Source organism: Nycticebus coucang, chromosome 21 (genome assembly GCF_027406575.1).
Source record: "Nycticebus coucang isolate mNycCou1 chromosome 21, mNycCou1.pri, whole genome shotgun sequence".
Classification (NCBI taxonomy): domain Eukaryota; kingdom Metazoa; phylum Chordata; class Mammalia; order Primates; family Lorisidae; genus Nycticebus; species Nycticebus coucang.
Genome location: NC_069800.1, coordinates 34,522,672 through 34,549,259, shown reverse-complemented (window position 1 = coordinate 34,549,259; position 26,588 = coordinate 34,522,672). Strand labels below are relative to the sequence as shown.

The 26,588-nt window shown below is 37.2% G+C and overlaps 1 protein-coding gene across 2 annotated transcripts in view; it reads right to left on the bottom strand.

Annotated features, from left to right (window-relative positions):
- Positions 1–26,588, bottom strand: part of RNF24 (ring finger protein 24) — a 116,002-nt gene that overhangs the window by 68,071 nt on the left and 21,343 nt on the right. The window contains exon 2 of one of the 2 annotated variants that reach the window (XM_053573622.1): positions 8,998–9,066. The exons of the other annotated variant lie outside the window; for it this stretch is intronic. Within the exon in view, the coding sequence (XP_053429597.1) occupies positions 8,998–9,053 (56 nt within the window). The 5' untranslated portion in view covers positions 9,054–9,066. The remainder of the gene's footprint in view (positions 1–8,997; positions 9,067–26,588) is intronic. 2 annotated transcript variants of the gene reach the window in all.

Sequence of the window (26,588 nt, the reverse complement as noted above, 5' to 3'; positions counted from 1 at the left end):
GACATGTTCCTTATACAGGGTGGACATAGTTCATGTGCAATTTAAATTAGTTTAAATAGTAAAATAAATTAAGTTGCACATTAACTTTATATCTACCTTATATGTTAAATGAAGGGCTAAATAATATGAACTTATTATACAAGTACATGTCCACATAAAAACTTCCCTCCTCTTAAAGATGCATTACTATGCCTTATATATTTATATTATCCCTAACACTATTTTCTTGATCTTCTGAAGCAGCCTTCCTGCAATAATCTTCTAGATGCTTCAGTTTCCAACATCTTCCCCCTTCTACTTTTTTGCTTTTATTAGCTTTACAGATATATCATAAAATTCACACATTTTAAGGGAATGATTCAATGATTTAAAATAAATTTAGGGTGTGCAACCCTCATCATAATCCAGTTTCAGAAATTTTATCATCCCCAAAGGAACATTGCACCCATTATATGTCACTCTCCATTCCCATCTCAGTCCCAAGCAACTACTAATCCACTTTCTATCTCTAAAAATTTGCCTTTTCTGGCCATTTCATGTAAGTGGAACCAAATAACATATAGGTTTTTTTGGTGTCTTTCTTCTTTCATTTTGCATAGTATCTTCAAGGTTCATCCATGTTATAGCTTATATTAGTTCTCTGTTCCTTTTTATTGCCTAATACTATTTCATTTTATGGATAAAACACATTTGTTTACTAGTTGATAGTATCTGGATTGCTTCCACTCTTTGGCTATTTTTTAAAATTTATTTATATTTTTTTTATTATTTGGGATTCATTGAGGGCACAACAAAATAGGTTACACAGATTGCATTTGTTAGACAAGGTCCCTCTTATAATTTGTGTCCTGCCTTGAAGAGGTATGCCATACACTGGGACCCTGCATCCCCCTCCCTTGTCCTCTCTCCCTACTTGTTCATTCCCCTACCTACCCCCCTTTGACTATTATGAAATTTTTTTGTGCAGACATGTCACTTATCTTAAGGACATACCTAGGAATAGAATTTCTGGGTCATGTTTATGATATGTTAACCTTCTGAGGAATACTTTTGAAAGTAGCCGCACCAGTTTACATTCCCATAAGCCAGTGGTTCTCAACCTTCATAATGCCGTGGCCCTTTAATACAGTTCCTGTGGGTCTCTACTCACAGGTTGAGAATCCCTTCCATAAGCAATGTAATGTATGAGGGTTCCAATTTCTCTATAGCTTCTCTACACTTGTTCTTTCTGATTTTAGCCATCCTAGTGGGTATGAAGTGGCATTTTACTGTGGTTTTACTTTGTATTTCCAATATGATTAGTGATGCTGAGCATCTTTTTATGTGCTTATTGGCCACTGACGTATCATCTTTGGTGAAATACCTATTCAAAACCTTTGCCCAATTTTAAATTGAGTTTTTTTAATTGAGTTATAAGAATTTTTATATATTTTGGATACAGGTGGCTTTATCAGGCATATGGCTTGCAAATCTTGTCTCCTGGTTTTAGGCTTGTCTTTCCACTTTCTCAGTGGTATTTTTGGAAGCACAAAAATGTTTGATTTTGATGTTCAATTTGTCAATTTTTTAATCGCCTTTGCTTTTGGTATTGTAGTTAAGACCTCTTTGTCTAACTCAAGATCATAAAGGTTTACTCCTATGTCATAAGAGCCTTGTAGGGTTTTTTGAGTTCCAAGATCTATTTTTGAGTTAATGTTTGTGTGCAGTACAGGCCAAAGTCTACATTCATCATTTTGGATGTAGATATACAATTGTCCCAGCACCTAGCACTACTTATTGAAAACACTTTCCTTTCGGGCAGTGCCTGTGGCTCAAAGGAGTAGGGCGCTGGCCCCACATACCGGAGGTGGTGGGTTCAAACCTGGACCTGGCCAAAAATGGCAAAAAAAAAAAAAAAAAAAAGAAAAGACAATACTTTCCTTTCCCCATGGAATTGCCTTGGCACCTTAACCACAAATCAACTGACTGTAAATATAAAGATTTACTTCTTGACTTATAATTCTATTTCATTGATCTATATGTCTATTCTTATGCCAGTATTCCACTGTCCTGATTACTGTAACTTGGTAGTAAGTCTTGGAATTTATAAAAGGTGGGCAGTTGCTACTTATGGAAGACCAAAGAAAGTAGTTTCTTGAGATGAAATCTGCTCCTGGTAAAGATGCTATGAACGTTGTTAAAATGACAATTAGGTGTTAGAATATTACATAAATGTAGTTGATAAAACAGCAGAAGAGTTTGAGAGGATTAACTCCAATTTTGAAAGAAGTTCTACCTTGGGTAAAATGATATTAAGTAGTATCATATGCTACATGGAAATCTTTCCTGAAAGGAAGAATCAAGCAATGGTAGCAAGCTTCATGGTAGTCTTATTTTAAAAAGTTGCCACAGCAGGATGCCAGTGCTTTAAGACAGGAATCTGCCAACTTCTTCATTTGCAGGCAAATTAATAAACTTCTCTTTCCTTCTCTTGAAACCTCATGCTTATTCTTCTGATGCAGTACTGGGCACAAGTATCAAATTTCTCAGTAACAGTACTTTAGCTTTATTAACGCTTTATTCTTTTTACATAAAATATTTAAATTTAAAATTTTCTTTCTTTCTTTTTTTTTTTGAGATGGAGTCTTACTATGTCACCCTCGGTAGAGTGCTGTGGTGTCACAGCTCACAGCAACCTCCAATTCTTGGGCTTAAGTGATTCTCTTCCCTGAGCCTACCCAGTAGCTGGGGCTACAGACACCTGCCACAGTGCCTGGCTATTTTTGTTGCAGTTGTCTTGCTGCTTAGCTGGCTAGGGCCGGGTTTGAACCTGCCAGCCTTGGTGTATGTGGCTTGCGCCGTAACCACTGTGCTATGGGCACCAAGCCATAAATTTTAAATTTTCTTAAAATAAACATTTAATTTTTAGAAAGTTGCTACAACTGCACCAACTTTCAGCAAACACCACCCTAATTATTCAGGAGTCATCAATATTGGGGCAAGACCCTCCACTAGCAAAGATTATGACTCTGAAGGCTCAGATGAACATTTGTATTTTTTAGCAATATTTTTTAATTAAGGCGTGTACATTGTGTTTTTAGACATAATGCACGCTTAATACAGTAGAAAATAAACATAATTTTTATAAGCACTGGAAAATCAATAAATTTGTGTGACTTGCTTTATTGTCCTATTTGCTTTATGGCATTGGTTTGAAACCAAACTTGCATAATCTCTGAAGGATATGTCTTTAGATTCATTCTTTCTTCCCTCTTTTGAGATATTATCATCACATATATTATCTTCTATATATTTTATAAACTCAATGATAGTTTGACAATCATTACTTTATAAAATTTTAGTCAATTAAATATTATATAAAAAGAAAAAATATATTGAGAGAGTCTTTAATATGTACCCACATATTTGTTTACAATACTCTTCATTTCAATCTATTGCTTAGAGTTACCATCTGGTATTATTTCCTTGCTCCAATATAACTCCATTCCCTCCCTCCCCTCCTTTTGTGCTATTAGTGTCATATAGATTATGTTTTTATGTTATTAAGCCCAATGATACATTTTTATAATTATTGCTTTAGGCAACTGTCTTCTACTTTTTCAAATGATTAAAAGCAACAGTACTAAGTATGCTGACTTTCCTTGGTTGTCTCACTTTTCTTTTTCATGCCAAATGCTGTGATGGAGTAAGTCTTTCAGTGTCATGCAGCTCACAGCTGGGAGTCTTAAGGTGTAAGCAGTTTCTCACAGATTGATCAAGTTGTTTCACTATATTTTTTCTTCCCTAGTTCATAAGAGAAAAAGCTTTTAACAAATTAGAAATACTCACTTCTTTATTCTTGACTAAGTATCTTTATAGCTTTTGAAATACTACATTCTGCAAAATCTTTTTTTGAGAGGGTGAATAAGAAGAAAAATTTTAAATTTCAAACATATGTCACTGGTCAGTAGATAAAGCTAAGCTTTCTAATCAAAAGAATATGCTGGGTCCTAGAGAGAATTATTTTTAAAAAAGAAAAGACCTATTTAGACATTTCTGAATTCTAGGATTGAAAAACTATTTTTAGGGGCGGTGCTTGTGGCTCAGTGAGTAGGGTGCCAGCCCCATATACCGAGGGTGGTGGGTTCGAACCCGACCCTGGCTAAACTGGCATTAAGAAAAAAAAAAAAAATAGCCAGGCGTTGTGGCAGGCGCCTGTAGTCCCAGCTATTAGGGAGGCTGAGGCAAGAGAAAAACTATTATTAGTGTCCAGAAAGAAAAATCAAGTTACTATAATGGATAGAATTGTTATCAGATTTGTCTTAGGCCATGAGTAATAGACTGGACTTGTACAGTCAGACAGCCTGGGATTTAATCATGGATATGCCAGTGACTTTGGGCATATTATCTTTTCTCCGTTTCAGTTACCTCAACTGGTGTGGTAGAATAATAGTAGTAACTACTTCATAAAGTTTTAGAGGAATTAAATTACTTGATACATGAAAAACACTTAGAATAGTACCAGGACACATAGTGTTTACTTGAGAAATGTTAGTTATCATTATTAACTAAAACACAATAATAAAAGATAATGGTGTTACTGTCTATGATGCCATCAAAAGACAGTCAAGTAGACTTCTAATACCACAAAGTTGGAGTAGACATACATTTCCCTATTTCTTTAGCTAAATATAACTAAAAATTCTGGACAGTATATATAAAACAAACATAAGATGATTCTGAAAGGCAGAGAAACAAGCAGCAAGCTAGCTAGGGACCTGGGGACCCAAGGAGTAGCATAGTGGTGAGTTCTCTGAGATTTATTTTTGTTTCACATATTCTAGATTTGTAGCTGGAGAGGTTGGCAAACCAAAAATTTAACAAGTGAAGACAAAAAAGCCCCAATGAGCCAGTCCTCTCCAAACAAAGGACCATAAAAGAGTAGCCTAACAAGATAAAACTTTTGGACAATAATTGCTCTACTTCAGTTAAAAAAATCCCAGGAAAAAACTGGTCATGCCCCTACAGTCAGCAGAGGCTGAATGAAAAGCCTAGATTTTCACCCTTGCTAGGACATAATAAGGTGCTCCCAGCCATCCTATTGGCATAGTGTCAGCAAAGGCCAAGTAGGAAGCTGGAACTTTCATCCCACCCCTGTGATATCAGCTGATGGAAACTACATATGGACCCTGACTTCCACCCCTGATCCAGCAGTAACAAAGTGATTATACCCCTACCTCCGGGGTGGTGATAGATTTAGTGAAGAATCACAATTTTACCACCAACCAGCAACAAGAACTCCTACTACTCCGAGACAAGGAAGTATCAGTGAAAGCCTAGTTGAGAGCTGGAATTCCCATGCCTGTCCCCACCCTCACTCCCCTATGTCAATGGAAGCTAAGGGGGGAACCTAGCCTTCTACCCTTACCTGTTACTAATGAGGTAGTACTATAACTTCACCTTTTTACTGTCAGTGTGGTGTCATAGAAAGCCAGCTAACATGGAAGGTTTAAATAAAATCCAGAGTCTCATAACATAATATACAAAATGTCCAAATTTCAACAGATAATCACTCATCACACCAAGAACTAGGAAGACTGAATGAAAAAAGACAATCAACAGATGCCAGCATTAATAACAAATGTTAGAATTATTGGACAAAGATTTTAGAGTTGCCATGACAGAAATGTTTCAGCAAGCAATATGTGCTCAAAACAAGTGACGATGCTGAAAGTCTTGGCAAAGAAACAGAAGATACAACAGAGGAATGGAAATTATAGAACTGAAAAACATAACTGAAAAAACTCAGCAAATGAGCTCAACAGTAGAATGGGGATAAAGAAAGGGAGGCATAAGGGAACTAGCAGACAGAAGGATAGGAACACCCAATATGAACAAAAGAGCAAACAGACTGAGGAAAAAATTAACTGACCCTCAGAGACATGTGAAAATACAACAAAAAATATAATATTTGTGTTACTGGATTCCCAGGAAAAGAAGAAAAAGGCAGGGCAGAAAAAGTACTAAAAATGGCTAAAAAAAAAATCACCAAATTTTGCAAAAGACATAACTGTACAGATTTAAGAAGGTGAACAAACTCCAAACAGAAAAAACCCAAAGAAACCCACACCAAGACACATTCTGGTCAAACTTCTGAAAACTAACAAAAATCCTTAAAGCAACCAGAAAGATACCACTAGGGGGAAAATGACTTGAGATTCCTCATCAGAAACACGGAGGCCAGATAGAAGGGATACATTTTTAAGTGCTGAAAGAAAAGAACCATCAATCCAGAATCCCATATCCAGCAAAGATATCATATCCTTGAGAAATGGAAATCAAAGTGTTCTCACCTGAAGGAAAACAGAATTTGTTCCCAACAGACTTTAAAGAATGACTAAAGGAAGTTACTTTAATGGAAAGGAAATGATAAGAAAAGGAACCTTGAGACATTAAGAAGGAAGAGGGAAAGCAAAAATATGGATAAACAAAACTTTCCTTCTCTTGAGTTTTCTAAATTATGTTTGATGGTTGAAGGAAAAATCATGATTGTCTAATGTGGTCTAATGTGGTTCTAAATGTATGCAGAGGAAACATTCAAGACAAATGTTTAAAAACAAGAAAGGGTAAAGAGACATAAAGGGGGTAAGATTTCTAGTCTTGAACTGGTAAAATGATGACATCACTAGGCTGCATGTATAATACAATGCCTGCAATCACCTGCAATCACTCAGAAAACAAAGACATACACTCAAACACACTACAAAAAAATCAAAATGGACTTCAAACAATTACTCAAGTAACAGAAAACATAGAAAACAAGATTTGAAATGGCAGGCTTAAGCACAAATATATCAATAATTACATTAAGTATAAATGGTTTAAATATGTCAATTAAAACACAGAAACTGGCAGAGTGAATAAAAAAAAATCACCCAACAATATGTTGTCTACATGAAACTTACTTTAGAAATAATGACATAGACAGGTTGAAAAGGAGATTAAAAAAAGCTATTTAATGTAGGCATTAATCAAAAATAAAGCAGGAGTCGGGACGGCACCTGTGGCTCAGTCGGTAAGGTGCTGGCCCCATATACCGAGGGTGACGGGTTCAAACCCGGCCCCGGCCGAACTGCAACAAAAAAATAGCCGGGTGTTGTGGTGGGCGCCTGTAGTCCCAGCTGCTTGGGAGGCTGAGGCAGGAGAATCGCTTAAGCCCAGGAGTTGGAGGTTGCTGTGAGCTATGTGATGCCATGGCACTCTACCTAGGGCCATAAAGTGAAACTCTGTCTCTACAAAAAAAAAAATAAATAAAAAAAAATAAAGCAGGAGTGGCTGTATTTACTATCAGACTAAGTAGACTTTAAAGCATATAAAATTACCAGAGAGAGAGAGAAACATCATACAATGATAAAATGGTCAATCCACTAAGAAGATATAGCAATCCAAAATGTGTATGCACAAAACAACAAAGCTGCAAACTATATGAAATAATATATGAAGCAAAATATATGAACAAACCAACATACAGCTGAAAGGAGAAATAAATCCACAATTATACCAGAAGACTTCAAAACCCTCTCTTAACAACTGATGGGACAACTAGATAGAAACCCATTAAGGATAAAGAAAAAGTCAACACCACAATAAGACAATAGGATCGACTCAAAATTTATACATTTCATCTAGCACCAGCAGAATACACACTCTTTTCAAGTACCCAAGGCATGTATACCAATATAGAACATATCTTTGGCCATAAAACAAATCAACAAACTTTAAAAACTTGAAGTCATACAAAGTGTTACTACATATGATGGAATCAAACTAGAACTCTGTAACAGAAAGGTAATAGGAAAACATTGAAACACTTAGAAACTAATACACACATCTCTAAATAATCCTGGGTCAAAAACAGGTCTCAAAAGAAATTTTTAAAAATACACTGAATTGACTAAAAATGAACATACAAAAATATCAAAATTTGTGAGATGCAGGTAAAGCAGTACTGAGAGGGGAATTAATAAAAATGCACACATTAAAAAAAGAAAAAAATTCTCAAATCAATAAACTCCTACATTAAGAATCTAGAAAAAAAGCAAAATAAACCCAAATCAACCAGAAGGAAAGAATGAGCAGAAATCAATAAAATTAAAAGCAGGAAAGCAAGAGAGAAAAATCAATGAAACAAACAGCTGAATTTAGTCTTTGAAATGATCGATAATATTGACAAACCTCTAGGCAGAATGACAAATTTTAAAAAAAGACACAAAATACCAATATCAAGAATTAAACAGGACATACCACTACTGACTCTGCAGACATCAAAAGATAAGGGTACATACACATAAACACATATAAATTTAACAATATAAATAAAACAAATTCCTCAAAAAACACAAACTCATTAATATAAAATAGATAATTTGAAAAGTTCTGTAACTATTAAAGAAATTAAACTCATTTAAAAATTCACCAAAAACAAAGCTCCAGGCCCACATGATTTTATTAGAGAATTCTACCAACTGCTTAAAGAAGAGTTAACACCAATTCTTGAAAATCTCTTGCAAAAAATAGGAGGGAGTACTTCCCAATCCATTTATTGAAGCTAGTATTACACTGATTGCAAAACCAGATAGTGTCTAGCAGATATAGACAGAAAAATTCTTGACAAAATATTAGCAAGTACAATTCAACAATATGTAAATAGAATTTTATAACATGATCAGCAGGGTTCATTCAAGGGATGCAAGGATGGTTTAATATTACTCAATGTAATCTACCATATTGAATGGCTAAAGAAAAAAATCACATGATCATATTATTAATTGATGCAAAAAAAATTATTTGACAAAATCTAACACCCACTTATGATTAAAAACTCCCAGAATATAGCAATGGAAGAGAATTTCTTCAACTTGATAAAAAAACTCTACAAAAAACAAACCAACAAAACCCAACCAAACAATAGCAACAACAGCTAACATTGTTCTTAATGGTGAAAGACTGAATACTTACCCCCCTAAGACCAGGAACAAGGCAGGATATTTGCTCTCACCACTCTTATTCAACATAGCGCTGGAAGTTCTAGCCAGTGCAATAAGGCAGAGAAGGGAATAAAAGGCATATACATCAGAAAGGGAAAAATTAAACTGCCTCTATTTGCCAACAAACTAATAATCTACAAAAACAAAATCCCAAAGAAATCTACAAAAAAACTTCTAGAATAAATGAGTTCTGCAAGGTTGTAGGATATAAGATAAACATACCAAAATCAATGATATTTCTATAAACTAGTAATGCACATAAGAACACAGAAATTAAAAATACGATGACATTTACAATTATTAAAAAAATACAAAGGAATAAATTTAAGAAGAATTTAGACAGGTATAGAACTTGTATGTGGAAAACTACAAAATGCTGATTAAGGAAATCATATAGAACTAAATAAATGCAGAGACATATTGTGTTCATAGATTCAAAGACTCAACATAGTGAAGATGTTCTCTCCAAACTATTCTCTCTAAACATAGTTTTAACATAATTACTATCAAAACATCAGCAAGATTTTTTTTGGTAGATACACATAACTTTGAAAAATTTAGAAGAATAGAAAGGTAAGGAACTAAGCTCAAACAATTTTGAAAAAAAGAATAATAAAGGGTGAGGAATCAGTCTACCCTATTTAAGGACTTACAGTTACTATAATCAAGACATTGGTATTAGCAAAAGCGTATAGATCAATGGAATAGAGAACCAAGAAACAGACCTATACAAATAAGGCTAAATGATTTTTGAGAAATATATAATCCTTTTTCAATGGAAAAATGATTGTCTTTTCAATCACTAGTGTCAGAGCAATGGGACATTCACAGGCAAAAGACTTAATCTAAATACACACAAAATAACACAAAATGGATCATGAACTTAAATGTAAAATGCATCACTATAATGCAGTTATAGAAAACATAAGAGAAAATATTTGTGGTCAAGAGTTTAACAAAGAGTTCCAGACTTCACACCAAAAGAGAAAATTGATAAATTGGACCTCATTAAAATGAAAAAAAAAAAAATCCTAGACTAATAACTCAAAACTTAACAGTAAAAAGCAACCAATTATGCGTTGAATTATATCCTCAATAAGATATGACAGAGTAATGGGGATATCCATCATTTCAAGCACTGTATCAAAATATCACATGTGCCTCATAAACATGTACAAATATTATATATCCATAATAATTTTTTTTTGGTTGTAGTTGTCATTGTTGTTTGGCAGGCCCAGGTTGGATTTGAACCCGCCAGCTCTGGTGTATGTGGCTGACACTGTAGCCTCTGAGCTACAAGTGCCGAGTCTATATCCATAATAATTAAAAATACTTTTTTTAAAGATATGAAGAGTCACAACTCTCAGTACCTCAGAATGTGAACTTAATTTGGAAATCAGATTCTTGCAGATATTATTTAAGATGTAATTAATAAATTAAAATCATACTGGAGTAATTCAGTATGACTGGTGTCCTTGTAAGAAGAGGTGAAGAGACAAAGACACAGGAAGGGAGAATGCCATATGATGGCAGAAGCATGGACTGAAGTCCTACAGCTATAAGCCAAGGAAAACAAAGGACTGCTGTCAGTCACCAGAAGCTAGGAAAGGGGCATGGAACAGATCCTCTCTTAGAGCCCTCAGAAGGAATCGACCCTGATAACATCTTGACTTGAGCCTTCTAGACCTCAGAACTATGAGACAATAAATTTTCTGTTGTTTTAGGCCATCCAGTTTACGGTACTTTGTTAAGGCAGCCTTAGGAAACTAATGCACAGTTCAGTTATAAAATGGGCAAAAGAGACTTTTCACCAAAGAGCATATGAAAATATGTTCAAAATCATTAGCCATTAGGGAAATGCTAATTAAAACCACAAGGAGAAATTATTAAAATCTACCAGAATGGCTAAAATGAAAAAATGTAACAACACCAAATGCTGGCAAAGATGCAGACAAATTAGATCATTCATATCTTGTTGGGGGGAATGTAAAGTGGTACAATCACTCTGGAAAACAGTTTGGCAGTTATAAAATTAAACATGTAACAGCCATATAAATGCATTCCTGGTTATTTATCCCAGGGAAATGAAAATTTATGTTCACATATAAACTTCAACATGAATGTTTATACCAGCTTAATCTGTAATTGCCCCAAACTGGAAACCCAGATGTCCTTCAATGGGTGAATGATTAAACTGTGGTGTACGCATACCATGGACTACTACACAGCAATAAAAAAGGAATACACTGGCACGACGCCTATGGCTCAAGCGGCTAAGGTGCCAGCCACATATACCTGAGCTGGCGGGTTCAAATCCAGCCCAGGCCCACCAAACAACAATGACGGCTGCAACCAAAAAATGGCCGGGCATTGTGGCGGGTGCCTGTAGTCCCAGCTACTTGGGAGGCGGAGGCAGGAGACCCACTTGAGCCCAGGAGTTGAAGGTTGCTGTGAGTTGTCAGGCCACTGCACTCTACTCAGGGCAACAGCTTGAGGCTGTCTTCCAAAAAAAAAAAAAAGGAATACACTATTGTTACATGAAATAATCTAGATCTCTCCAGATAATTATGTTGAAAGAAAAAAGCCAATCTCAAAAGGTTATGCACTAAGTACACTTATATAACATCCTTGAAATCTCAAAATTATAGAAATGGAGAACAGATTAGTGATTGTCATGAGTTAAGGAGGGGATGGGAACAGTAGGGAAGTGGGTGTGGCTATGAAAGGGCATGTAAGGGATCCTTGATATGATCAAAATGTTCTGTATTTTGACTGTATCAAAATCAACATCTTGGTCATAATACTATATTATAGTTTTGCAAGATGTTATCATTAGTGACAATTTCATAAAGGATACATGGCATCTTTCAGTTTTTTTTATTTTTAGTGGATCCAGGAACAGAGATTACCTGTATTATTTCTTACAGCTGCATGTGCATCTACAGTTTTCTCAAAGCAAATAATTTAATTAAAAAACTATATAACGGGCAGGGTGCGATGACTCATACCTGTAATCCTAGCACTGTAAGAGACCAAGGTGAAAGGATCCCTTGAGCTCACGAGTTTGAGATCAGCCTAACCAAGAGTGACACCCCTGTCTCTACTAAAAACAGAAAAAAATCAGCCAGGCATTGTGGCAAGTGCCTGTAGTCCCAGCTACTTGGGAGGCTCAGGCAGGAAGATTGCCTGAACCCAGAAGTTTGAGGTTGCTGTAAGCTGGTTTTTATTTATAGAATAATTTGCTTTTGAAAATAAGCAATAAGATTATAAGTATCATACTGGTAGATTGACCATGTATCTCCTCAGGATTTCTCTTGAAAATAGCTCTATGGATTCTGTTGATGACTTTGGCTTTAAATTTCATGAAAAGTAACAAATTTGGGACTTTCATATTTGAAATTCTCTCCCTAGTGTCATGAATTCCAAAGCAAAAAAGGCTAGACATTGGCTTAAATAAGTCAAAATAATGTGCAAGTAAATCTCTGCATCAAACAGATTATGGTGTTCAGTTTACTGCTTTATGTTTGTAATATTAGTTTAGGTTCAAACTTATTATTAATGATAAAAGATTCAAAATATTATAAGCATAATTATAAATACATCATCTATGGACTCTATACTCAATTCAGCAATACAATTAATCTAGGAGAAATTCAAATAATCTAAAGAGGGCCAGCCTAACATATAATCCCTGAAACTTAAATTCAAATAATCTAAAGAGAGCCAACCTAACATATAATCCCTGAAACTGGAGTCTTTTTTCGGCACAATTCTTTAGGATATTACAAAATAAACATTCTACATAGTACTTTATGGCTTATGACCAGTATTCACACATATAAATCTTATTTAATCACCAAGGTATGGCTATTATCCTCTCCAATACTTAGATGAAGAAACAAAGACCCAGAAAAGTCAAGCTGGCTGCCCAAATTGAATGTACTGTGAGTGATAGAAGGAAGTGAAACTCACATCTGAATCCAAATTTCTTACTCCTCCTATGAGGTCCTGCTGCCTTCCATAGACCTTGATAAACTTGCACTGGACTGGAGGGTTAGAATGGATGCACAATTGAAAATACTTTCTGTGACCGGTTTCTGCAGACAGTAAGTATGCTGATGCATCTTGTATCATCTTGATTGCCTTAAACAGATCCTCCACAAGGGCCAACACCATAATTCCCAAAAAAATCTGAAGAAGGTATATATATATTTTTTTTTTGTAGAGACAGAGTTTCACTTTATTGCCCTCGGTAGAGTGCTGTGGCGTCACACAGCTCACAGCAACCTCCAACTCCTGGGCTTAGGCGATTCTCCTGCCTCAGCCTCCCGAGTAGCTGGGACTACAGGCGCCCGCCACAACGCCCGGCTATTTTTTGTTGCAGTTTTGCTGGGGCTGGGTTTGAACCCGCCACCCTCGGTATATGGGGCCGGCGTCCTGCTCACTGAGCCACAGGCGCCGCCCTGAAACAGGTATATATTTTAAAACTTTTTATTTTGAAATAATTTTAAATTTATAGAAAAGTTATAAGAGTTCCTATATACTCCATCTAGTTTCCTCTAATGTTAAAATCTTACGTAATTGTAGTACAATGACAGCAAATCAACATTGGTACAATCCTATTAACTATAGACTTTATTCACAGTTCACTAATTTTCCCTCTAATGTTCTTTTTTTTGTTCTAGGATCCAATCCAGAATCCTACATCACATTTAGTCATCTCTCTTTAGTTTCCTCCAATTTGTGACAAAGAACTATGTCTTTTAAACTAAAATTAATCAAGATTCATTTTATTCTGAAAATGTCATGACACTTCTGAAAATAGCGTTGAATGTTAAAAACCTGCCTTCATATTTGCTGGGTCTATATGATAACTAAGAAAACATCCTGAAATAAAGAGCCAAAGTAGCGCTAAACATAGAAAAAAGAACCACTCTTTAAATAAAGGGAAAAATTGGATGTGATAATCTGATTAGGTTGGTCTTATTTAAGACTTCTGTCCATAAGAAAACAACCCAATAGTTATAGCACCCTGGAAAAGCACAAGCTACCACAGAGAAATCAATTCAACTCTGTTTAATGGAGCAGTTGTTAATTTGTTTTTATATTAAAGGATTTATTTTTTATATTAAAGGACTTGAGTTTGTTCAATCTACTAAGTAAATTAATAATTCAAGTACACAAAGGATATTAGAAAGCATTAAATTTTCTCTACATATGGATCTCCTTTTCTGATTGGTAGGTAGCATTAAAGATACTGAACTGTAGGTGATCCTATTTCAAACCCTAAACCCTTGTGAAGGTGTACAGAACTTTAGATCCTGTTCAAGCCACTCTGGGAGAAGAGTTAAGAAGGTTCACTAATAAACCTTGATAGGTTACCTCTTATTCTTGAAGGGTCTGGATAGAGCACATTAATTCAAGAACTTTAATAACAAAGTCTTTTTTTGTTTGTTTTAAATAAGCCTTTTGCACTCCTGTGAATTCTTAATTACCAGAAAAGGTACTGTTTTTTTGGAATTCCTATGTGAGCTTAGAATCCCTGAACAGGAAAGGTTAGAAGGCATAAACTATATGTATTAAAAGTGAAAAAAGCACACACACACACACACACAAAAGCAAACCAAGAGGCTGGGCGCTGTGGTTCATGCCTATAATCCTAACACTCTGGAAGGCTGAGGTAGACGGATCGCTCAAGCTCAGGAGTTTGAGACCAGCCTGACCAATAGTGAGACCATGTCTAAAAAACAAAACAAAATCCCAAAACCAAACTAGCTGCTGTAGTCCCAGCTACTTGGGAGGCTGAGGCAAGAGGATCTCTTGAGCCCAAGAGTTTGAGGTTGCTGTCAGCTAGGCTGCCATGGCACTCTACCAAGGGGACAAAAGGAGACTTTGTCAAAAAAAAAAAAAAAAAAAGAAAGAAAGAAAGAAAGAAAAAGAAGTAAAACAAAATTTAGTAAAGCATAAGCACTTCTGGAGTGGTTAATCAGGGACAAGCTAACAAATGAAAAATTGAAAGTTCTGTCATTGTACAGCCTTAAAAATGAGACAAGACAATATCAACCAGGGTTTAGAAGTTCATTAGGGGCGGCGCCTGTGGCTCAGTGAGTAGGGCGCTGGCCCCATATACTGAGGCCAAACTGCAACAACAACAACAAAAAAAAAAAAAATAGCCAGGCATTGTGGCGGGCGCCTGTGGTCCCAGCTAATTTGGGAGGCTGAGGCAAGAGAATCGCCTAAGCCTAAGAGCTGGAGGTTGCTGTGAGCCGTGATGGCACAGCACTCTACTAAGGGCGACAAAATGAGACTGTCTCTAAAAAAAAAAAAAAAAAAAAAAAAAAAAAAAAATTCATTAGCCAGAAAACGAGAAAGCTCCACAGCAATAAGTTCCATAAAAAATGCCATAGCAGAGGCATTAATCTTGCAGACTTGAGCTTAGTCACTTCCCCCACTACGACTGTGGGCATATCTCAATTTCCCATCTGTAAAATGAGGACAATTACAATATCCACCTCTACAATGTGCCTGGCATATAGTGAATGCTCATCATTACCATCAAGGTCTCTTTTGGTTCTCTGTTGTGAGATTGGCATTGGGGCCAGTGTTTGACTTTTTCTCAAAGAATCACTTGGTCCTGACCCACATCTCCTGAGCTACTTTGGGCTAGATCTGCATCTTTGAACCTGGGCCACAGTAGAGTCCTTTCTGAAGTGACTGGGGCAAGGTATAGCATTTTGGGAAACAAGTGTTAGTTTAGCTAAGTATTCAACAACTTCCAGATGGCTAATCCGTATAAATGAAAAGCCTATCAGTTTATGGATCTTAATTTTGTAGAAGCAACCATCTATAGCCACAAAACAGCATCCAAAGTGCTCATGACTAATTTAACAAACCTCAGATAGTTATGAATCAGGCAAAGTATGTAGGATGGCTGGTAGTTTTGACATTGGTGATAACTACCTTAAGTTTCTAGATATTATGGTCCTAGGTGTGCCTTAAAGTGCTTCCTTGGTCTACTAGTATCACCTGGTTCTTTTAAGAACGATACAGGAAGACTGTCCTTAAGATGATTTCAGGCAGGCAATGGAACTGAGACAATGGAGTAGATGAAATATGTTATTTCAATATTCTGGGGATGGAGTTTGTTTTTTTTTTCTCTTTCGGAAGATCCCCTCCATTAACATAATTACAGAAAAGAGAATGACATTCTTTCTCTTTTTTTTTGGACAGAGTCCCACTTTCTCATCCTGTGGCCTTATAGCTCACAGCAAGCTCAAAATCTTGGGTTAAGCGATTCTCTTGCCTCAGTCTCCCAAGTAGCTGGGACCATAGGCACCTGCCACAACGCCCAGCTATTTTTTTGTTGCAGTTATTGTTTCGCTGGCCCAGGCCAGGTTTAAGCCTGCCAACTTTGGTGTATGTAGCTGGCACCGTAACCACTGTACTATAGGTGCTGAGCAGACATAGTCCTATATACTTTTTTTTCCTTTTTGAGACACAGTCTCACTCTGTTGACTTAGGCAGAGTGCCATGGTGTCATCGTAGCTCACAGCAGCCTCAAACTCTTGGGCTCAAATGATCCTCTTGCCTCAGCCTCCTGAGTAGCTGGCACAACAGGCACACACCACCATATCTGGCTAATTTTTTTTTTCTATTTTTAGTAGAAATGGGGGGTGGTCTCACTCTTGCTCAGGCTGGTCCTTAGCCTCCCAGAGTGCTAGGATTACAGGCATGAACCACAACACCTGGCCTGAATGACTTTTTTTTTTTAAGAGGCAGAGTCTCACATTATTGCCCTCAGTAGAGTGGCGTGGCGTCACAGCAACCTCCAGTTTTTGGGCTTAGCTGATTCTCTTGCCTCAGCATCCCAAGTAGCTAGGATTACAGGCGCCAGCCACAATGCCCAGCTATTTTTTTGTTGCAGTTTAGCTGGGGCTGGGTTTGAACCCACCACCCTCGGTATATGGGGCCAGCACCCTACCCATTGAGCCACAGGCGCCGCCCTGAATGACATATTCTTAAGAGGTGTTTCCATTAAGTTTTCAGCCCTTCTCCTCTTAAAAAGACATTTCCATTTACAGAATCAATATTAGCTAACAGAAAGAACACTTCTTTAGAGAAGAGATATAATGGCAAATGCTTCTCGGTTTTTCCCTTTTGTTTATCGTTAAAAAGATTGTGGCAGAGGCTGATGGTTTGCTCTCCTACCACTTCTTCAGTATCTATTCTCCCTTTCTTCCACTTAATTAGAATTTTTAGCTGGGCACATGAATACTCTTCTAAGGCTTCCCTGCAGCTGTGAACGGCCACTTGTCTCAGTTCTGGCCAATGCAATGAACACAAATGAAATTGTCTGGGAATAATGCTTAACACAGAGCTGACTGGCACCTTCCACCTTCTTCTTCAACCCTTTCTCCATCCTGTTCCCTGTAATGTGGATGCCTCCACCATCTTGCTCAATAAGAATAAGGTTTACACCTAAAAGTAGCAGTCCTCAACATTTTTGAACCAGCAACCTGTTTCATGGAAGATAATTTTTCCAGGTGGAGCGAGTGGGAATGGTTTCAGGATGATTCAAGTGCATTACATTTCTACTTCAGATCATCAGGCATTAAATTCTCATAGGAAGCACGCAACCCAGATCCTAGATCACATGTGCAATTTACAGTAGGGTTCACACTGCTATGAGAATCTAATGCTGCTGCTTATCTTATAGGAGGCAGAGCTCAGATAGTGAGTTGATGCCAGGGATAGGTTGTAAATATAGATGAAACTTCACTCACTGGCATGCTGCTCACCTACTGGGTGGCCCAGATCCTAACAGGCTACCGACTAGTATTGCTTCACAACCAGGGGGTTGGGGGTCACAGCCTAAGAGGAAATAGGAATAAGTGGTAAATTGTCCCTGATGCCATAAAACTCCAAATCAGATCTGTGTCAACTTTTACAAGTGTGTGAAAAAAATTTTTTTCTTTTTTTTACTGTTGGGGATTCATTGAGGGTACAAAAAACCAGTTACATTGATTGGATTTGTTAGGTAAAGTCCCTCTTACAATTATGTCCCGCCCTCAAAAGGTGTGTCACACACCGAGCCCCCCACTCCCTCCCTCCTTCCCCCTCTCTGCTCTTCCCTTCATCCCCCCTTCCTTCCCTTTCTCTGCTCTCCCCTTCTCCCTCCCCCCAACGTATACTAGGTCATTTATTGTTCTCATATCAGTGTTGAGTACATAGGATTCATGCTTCTCCATTCTTGTGATGCTTTACTAAGAATAATGTCTTCCACTTCCATCCAGGTTAACACAAAGGATGTAAAGTCTCCATTTTTTTAAATGGCTGAATAGTATTCAATGGTGTACATATACTACAGCTTGTTAATCCATTCCTGGGTTGGTGGGCATTTAGACTGTTTCCACATTTTGGCGATTGTAAATTGAGCTGCGATAAACAGTCTAGTCCAAGTATCCTTATGGTAAAAGGAATTTTTTTCTTCTGGGTAGATGCCCAGTAATGGGATTGCAGGATCAAATGGGAGGAGTAGCTTGAGTTCTTTGATGGTTCTCCATATCTTCCTTCTAAAAAGGTTGTATTAGTTTGCAGTCCCACCAGCAGTGTAACGTTCCTTTCTCTCCACATCCACGCCAGCATCTGCAGTTTTGAGATTTTGTGATGTGGGCCATTCTCGCTGTGGTTAGATGATACCTCAGGGTAGTTTTGATTTGCAATTCTCTAATAATTAGGGATGATGAACATTTTTTCATGTTTGCTAGCCATTTATCTGTCTTCTTTAGAGAAGGTTCTATTCATCGCTCTTGCTCATTGATATATGGGATTGATGGCTTTTTTCATGTGGATTAATTTATCTGCAGATCCTAGTTACCAACATTTTGAATGATTCAAAATATGCAAATATTCTTTCCCATTGTGTTGGTTGTCTGTTTGCTTTGGTTGTTGTCTCCTTAGCCGTACAGAAGCTTTTCAGTTTAAGTCCCATTTGTTTATTTTTGTTGTTGTTGCAATTGCCACAGAAGTCTTCTTCATTAAGTCTTTCTCCAGGCCGATATCTTCAAATATTTTTCCTATGCTTTCTTTGAGGATTTTTATCATTTCATGCCTTAAACTGAGGTCTTTTATCCATCTTGAATCAATTTTTGTGAGTAAAGAAAGTGAGTCCAGTTTCCGTCTTTTACATGCGGATAACCAGTTCAAAGCTACTTGTTTTGCATTTTCTGTCACTCACAGCTGAACCCATCTAATATACTGACATTTTAGGTCACTACTGCAGGGGTCCTCAAACTTTTTTTTTTTTTTTTGGCAGTTTTTTTTGGCCAGGGCTGGGTTTGAACCCGCCACCTCCGGCATATGGGGCCGGCGCCCTACTCTGTTGAGCCACAGGCACCACCCAAACTTTTTAAACAGGGGGCCAGTTCACTGTCCCTCAGACCATTGGAGGGCTGGACTATAGTTTAAAAAAAAACAAACTATGAACAAATTCCTATGCACACTGCACATATCTTGTTTCGAAGTAAAAAAACAAAACGAGAACAAATACAATCACACCACCGCATGTGGCCCACGGGCCGTAGTTTGAGGACTCCTGATTTACAGTATTAAACAATGCATCCCAATTCTAGTTCAGCAAAACATGGGTTTTGCTAGGACTATACATACTGTCATGACAATACATTAGGTAATTAATTAGAATATAAAAAATCTGATACTACAATGTAACATTCTTGATTGATATAGGAAAGAATTTGGGACCATTGGTAGCAATTTATTTTCCGATTATTCTCACAGAATTAAAGCTATTCAGCACTAATTAAGTATCACAGTCCAATTGCCCTGCTATATAGAGGAAGAAATTGAGGCACAGAGAGGCTGAGTTTTCAAAGTTAAATGTCTGGCTTTTATTTTTTTTTTTTTAAACTATATCCACAAATGTGGAGGTAAAATATGCTCCAAGGACTGCACTTCCAGGTAGCCTATTTCTGACAGTTCACGAATACTAATGTAAAATAACTGGTTATCCCCAAATAAAATGCCTAGCATTTAGCTTACTCGTTAAGTTCACATAAGAATTAAAAATGTAGCATAATAGAACTTAAATAATGATGTCTGAGTTAGGCAGAACAGTGAGCAGAAAAATTAGAGGAAAATAGCAAATAAAAACAACAGTGGTGGCTTGGCACCTGTAGCTCAGCAGCTAAGGCGCCAGCCACACACACAGGGGCTGGCGAGTTCGAACCCAGCCCAGGCCTGCCAAACAACAATGACAATTTAACTAAAAAATAGCCAGGCATTGTGGCGGGTGCCTGTAGTCCCAGCTACTCAGGAGACTGAAGCAAGACAATGGCTTGAGCCCAAGAGTTTGAGGTTGCTGTGAGCTGTGATGCCACAGCATCCACCAAGGATGAGAAAGTGAGACTCAGTCAAAACAAACAAACAAAAACAACAGTGGTGCAACCGTTTTAGTTTTAATATTCTGATAGTTACACATTATTATCCTCTGTATTAAAAGATGTACCAACAATCAAGACATTATTCATGTCTGTTAATACAGCTAAAAACAATGATGCATGAATGAATCTTTTCCATATTCTATACTAGAACACCATTCTTTGTTCTGCAGCTACAATAACTGTTTATAGCATCATTTGTGACTGATAAGTCCTAGAATACTAGTCAATTTTCTTTATTTAAAAACATTACTTTTTCTCTCCTTCCTACAGGACAGGTCAGTGTGCCTCTAACAACCTTAATCTAATAAAAAGAGAACATGGATGAACCCTGAAAACATCACGTTAAGCGAAAGACAGTCACAAAGGACCACATGTTGTATTATTCCATTTATATAAAAGGCCCCAAATAGGCAAATCTATAGAAACAGAAAGTAGCTTAGTAGCTGCTAAGGGTTCAGTGGGTGGGTGGTGGGGTGGTGGTGAAGACTTGGGAGTGAAGGCTAGTGGAATGAGGTTTCTTCTTGGGATGCTGATAATGAAAATGTTCTAAAATTGACGCTGGTGATGGGTATGCAACTCAGTAACTATGCTAAAAGCCACTGAATTGTATGTACACTCTGAGTGAACTATGTGGAATATAAATTATGTCTCAATAAAGCTATTCAAAAAAAGGGAAAAAGAGAAATGCCTTAAAACGACCATCAGAAATGATACATATACAATCTCCTAAAAAGTTAAAGTATATAGTATATTTAAAGAGTGACAAATACACAATCACTGGAATGGAACTTTTGACCAACTACAGCTCAGCAGCCAGACTAAGCTGATAGCATAACTGGTCTCATATCTATGAAAAGGAAAGAAATGAGACGTAACAAAAATTGTTGTGTTCACTCACCCCATTCCTTGCCTAATAACACTAATCCTTAGGAGAGCACTTAATTAAAGAAGATAAACTATACTCATAGTAACTTTGAAATATTCAATTATACCCCCATTTGAGACTAAGAGAGAGAGAGTGATTCGCCAAGGCCACAGAATCAATAAATAGTAGAACCAGAACTTACTCAAATTCCACATGCTTTTCCCTATATCACCCTACTTTTTTTTTGACTTTATGAAAATAAACTTGGAACTTAAACTGCGCAAAAGTACGTGCTTAGGGTTTTAAAATAATTGGAAGTTTCTGGGAAATTATCTAAGCCTGAACAAAATACTGAAATTGAAATTCTTTAAGAGGAGCCAGTTTTCTTCAGCTTTACAAGAATTTTTAAGTAAGAGCAAATATAAAATGTCAGAAAAACAATACTATAAAGACAACTTCAGATCTAATAAATTTAGAAGTGAACTATAACAACTTTCTTAAATGTAGTGGTCTTATTTATTCATCAAGTGTTTCTTATCACAAAATGTATTTCTGTAAATTCAGACTGAATGATATCTGGCACATAAAAGATAAATAGTCTTGACATGAATAAAGGCAAGATAATAAATCCAAAAAGTATATTGAATAAAATAAATGAAATATTCTTTAAAAGACAAAACCATCCTTATTTCTGGTAGAGAACAGAAAAGAAAAATGCAGGCTGGGTGTGGTGGCTCATGTCTGTTAATTCTAGCACTTGGGAGGCCGAGGCAGGTGGATTGTCTGAGCTCACAGGTTCTAGACCAGCCTGAGCCAGAGTGAGACCTCCTCTCTAAAAAATAGCTGGGCATTGGGCGGTGCCTGTAGCTCAAGGAGTAGGGCGCCGGTCCCATATGCCGGAGGTGGTGGGTTCAAACCCAGCCCCGGCCAAAAAAAAAAATAGCTGGGCACTATGGCCAGTGCCTATAGTCCCAGCTACATAGGAGGCTAAGGCAAGAGAATTGCTTCAGCCCAAGAGTTTGAGGTTGCTGTGAGGTAAGATGCTAGGGCCCTCTACCAAGGGTGAACAAGTGAAACTTTGTCTCAAAAACAAACAAACAAAAAACTGCACAATATTTGTGGCTTCCAGACAGCAGAGTTTCAAGCCCAGTAATCACTGTGCTCTACCATTTTCTAGCCCCTACAAACAAGTAAAACAAAGGCTAACGTGGGGCTCAAGCACAGTGGGCTTCTGGCCACATACCTGAGGGTGAGGAAGCAATGAAGTCAAAACACAATTTCCTAGAAGAGCTGTTTGAAGAAAGGGAGTGTATCACCTTCGTCTGAATGATGAAATCAGCCCTATCAGGACCTAGCACAATGATTGCACATAGTAGGTGCTCTATAAACATCTGTTTAATTCAACAGATAGGATAATGCAATTTTCAGCATTGAGAGCCCCGATGAGGAACAGTTTTCATGCTTACCTCAGCTGATTAAAAACACAAGGTGTTTATAAAATACCAACATCTTACTTCAAAGATCTTGAAAAAATAATACGATTTTCTGTATGGAACCAGAAAAAGCCCTAATGCAATTCCACAAAATAAGAATAAATTAGGAGGCGGTGCCTGTGGCTCAAAGGAGTAGGGCACCGGCCCCATGTGCCAGAGGTGGCGGGTTCAAACCCAGCCCCGGCCAAAAAAAAACTGCAAAAAAAAGAATAAATTAGGAGATAACACCATATCAGACTTCAGATTATAATTAGCCTGGTGAAGTAGCTCATGACTGTTATCTTAACTCTCTGGGAGGGTGAGGCAGATGGACTGCTTGAGCTCAGGAGTTCAAGACCAGCCTGAGTAAGAACTGGTCGCTACTAAAAATAGAAAAAACAGCTGGGCATTGTGGCAGGGGCCAGTAGTCCAAGTTACTCAGGAGGCTAAGGGAAGAGGATCTCTTGAGCCCAAAAGTTTGGGGTTGTTATGAGCTATGATGCCACAGCACTCTACCCAGGGTGACAGAGTGAGACTGTCTCAAAAAAAAAAAAAAAAAGAAAAAAATAATACCACAAGTGATTAAAACAGCATGGTATTGGCATAACAATAGAGACACAGACATATGAAACAGAATAGAGAACCTAGAGGTGAAACTAACCTCATATCACCATTTGATCTCCAATAAAACAAACAAAGGAAGGAAATTACCAAATTTTTGAAACAAAACCATAATGAAGACATGAATTATCAGAACCTCTGGGAAACCACAAAGGCATTCCTAAGAGGGAAATTTGTAGCACTGCAAGACTTCCCCAAGAGAACGAAAAGAGAGGAAATTAATAACCTAATGGGACATCTCAAGCAACTGGAAAAGGAAGAACATTCCAATTCCGAACCCAGCAGAAGAAAAGAAATAACCAAAAGATGTGGAGAAAAGGGACCACTTCTACACTGCTGGTAGGAATGCAAATTAATACATTCCTTTTGGAAAGCTGTTTGGAGAACACTTAGAGATCTAAAAATAGATCAATTCAATCCTACAATTCAATCCTGCCATTCAATTCTACAATTCCTCTACTAGGTATATACCCAGAAGACCCCAAATCACATTATAACAAAGATATCTGTACCAGAATGTTTACTGCAGCCCAATTCATAATTGCTAAGTCATGGAAGAAGCCCAAGTGCCCATGACCCATGAATGGATTAATAAATTGTGGTATATGTACACCAGGGAATATTATGCAGCCTTAAAGAAAGATGGAGACTTTACCTCTTTCATGTTTACATGGGTGGAGCTAGAACATATTCTTCTTAGTAAAGTATCTCAAGAATGGAAGAAAAAGTATCCAATGTACTCAGCCCTACTATGAAACTAATTTATGGCTTTCAGATGAAAGCTATAACCCAGTTATAACCTAAGAATAGGGGGAAGGGGGAGAAGGAGGGGAGGGAGGGGGGAGGATGGGTGAAGGGAATCCCTGAGAGTGATGAAGTGGCTTCACAAGGCACAGAGGCTCTTCTCCATGAAATTATGAAAGAGAATTTTCCAGACATGCCAAGAGATTCTGAAATTCAGATAGCAGACAGTTTCAGAACCCCAGCACAACCCAACCCAAGTAAGACATCCCCCAGGCACATCATAATTAATTTCACTAAAGTTAATATGAAGGAGAAAATTCTGAAAGCAGCCAGACATAAGAAAACCATAACCTACAAAGGGAAGAATATTATAATGACTGCAGATCTCTCTGCTGAAACCTTTCAAGCCAGAAGACAGTGGTCATCGACTTTAATCTCCTAAAACAAAATAACTTTCAACCCAGGATTCTGTATCCAGCTAAACTGAGTTTCATTTATGACGGAGAAATTAAATACTTTCATGACTTTCACATGTTGAAGAAATTTGCCATAACCAAACCAGTTCTTCAGGATATTCTCAGACCTATCCTCCATAATGACCAGCACAATCCTCTACCACAAAAGTAAACTCACTCAGAAACTTTTGATCAAATTCCAACTTCCACAGTGGCGAAAGGATTAAAAATGTCCACTGGACTTTCGAAAAACTCAATACCCAAAATTCTACCAGGCTTATCAATATTATCCATTAATGTGAATGGCTTATACTGTCCTCTAAAGAGGCAGAGGTTGGCTGACTGGATACAAAAACTCAGGCCAGATATCTGCTGCATACAAGAATCTCATCTTACCTTAAAAGATATATATAGACTCAGGGTGAAAGGATGGTTGTCCATATTTCAGGCAAATGGAAATCAGAAAAAAGCAGGTGTTGCAATTCTATTTGCAGATACAATAGGCTTTAAACCAACAAAAGTAAGGAAGAATAAGAATGGTCACTTCATATTTGTTAAGGGTAATACTCAATATGATGAGATTTCAATTATTAATATTTATGCACCCAACCAGAATGCACCTCAATTTATAAGAGAAACTCTAACAGACATGAGCACTTGATTTCCTCCAGGTCCATAATAATTGGAGATTTTAACACTCTTTTGGCAGTGTTGGATAGATCCTCCATTAAGAAGCTGAACAAAGAAATTTTAGATTTAAACCTAACCATCCAACGTTTGGATTTAGCAGACATCTACAGAACATTGCATCCCAACAAAAGTGAATACACATACTTCTCATCAGCCCACAGAACATACTACAAAATTGATCACATCTTAGGTCACAAGTCTAACCTCAGTAAATTTAAAGGAATAGAAATTATTCCTTGCATCTTCTCGGACCACCATAGAATAAAAGTTGAACTCAGTAACAACAGGAATCTGCATACTCATACAAAAACATGGAAGTTAAATAACCTTTGCTGAATGATAGCTGGGTCATAGATAAGATTAAGAAAGAAATTACCCAATTTTTGGAACAAAACAACAGTGAAGACACGAATTATCAGAACCTCTGGGATACCACAAAGGCCGTCCTAAGAGGGAAATTTATAGCACTGCAAGCCTTCCTCAAGAGAACGGAAAGAGAGGAAGTTAACAACCTAATGGGACACCTCAAGCAACTGGAAAAGAAAGAACATTTCAACCCCAAACCCAGTAGAAGAAAAGAAATATCCAAAATTAGAGCAGAATTAAATGAAACTGAAAACAAAAGGATTATATAACAGATCAATAAATCAAAAAGTTGGTTTTTTGAAAAGGTCAATAAAATAGATAAACCTTTGGCTAACCCAACTAGGAAAAAAAGAGTAAAATCTTGAATTTCATCAATTAGAAATGACAAAGACAAAATAACAACAGACTCCTCAGAAATTCAAAAAATCCTTAATGAATATTGTAAGAAACTTTATTCTCAGAAATATGAAAATCTGAAGGAAATTGACCAATACTTGGAAGCACATCACCTTCCAAGACTTAGCCAGAATCAAGCGGAAATGTTGAACAGGCCTACATCAAGTTCTGAAATAGCATCAACCATACAAAATTTCCCTAAAAAGAAAAGTCCAGGACCAGATGGCTTCACATCAGAAATCTACCAAACCTTTAAAGAGGAATTAGTACCTATATTACTCAACTTGTTCCAAAATATAGAAAAAGAAGGAAGAATACCCAACACGTTCTATGAAGCAAACATCACCCTGATCCCCAAACCAGGAAAAGACCCAACAAGAAAATTATAGACCAGTATCACTGAAGAATATAGATGCAAAAATATTCAACAAGATCCTAACAAACAGAATCCAGCAACACATCAAACAAATTATACATCATGACCAAGTCGG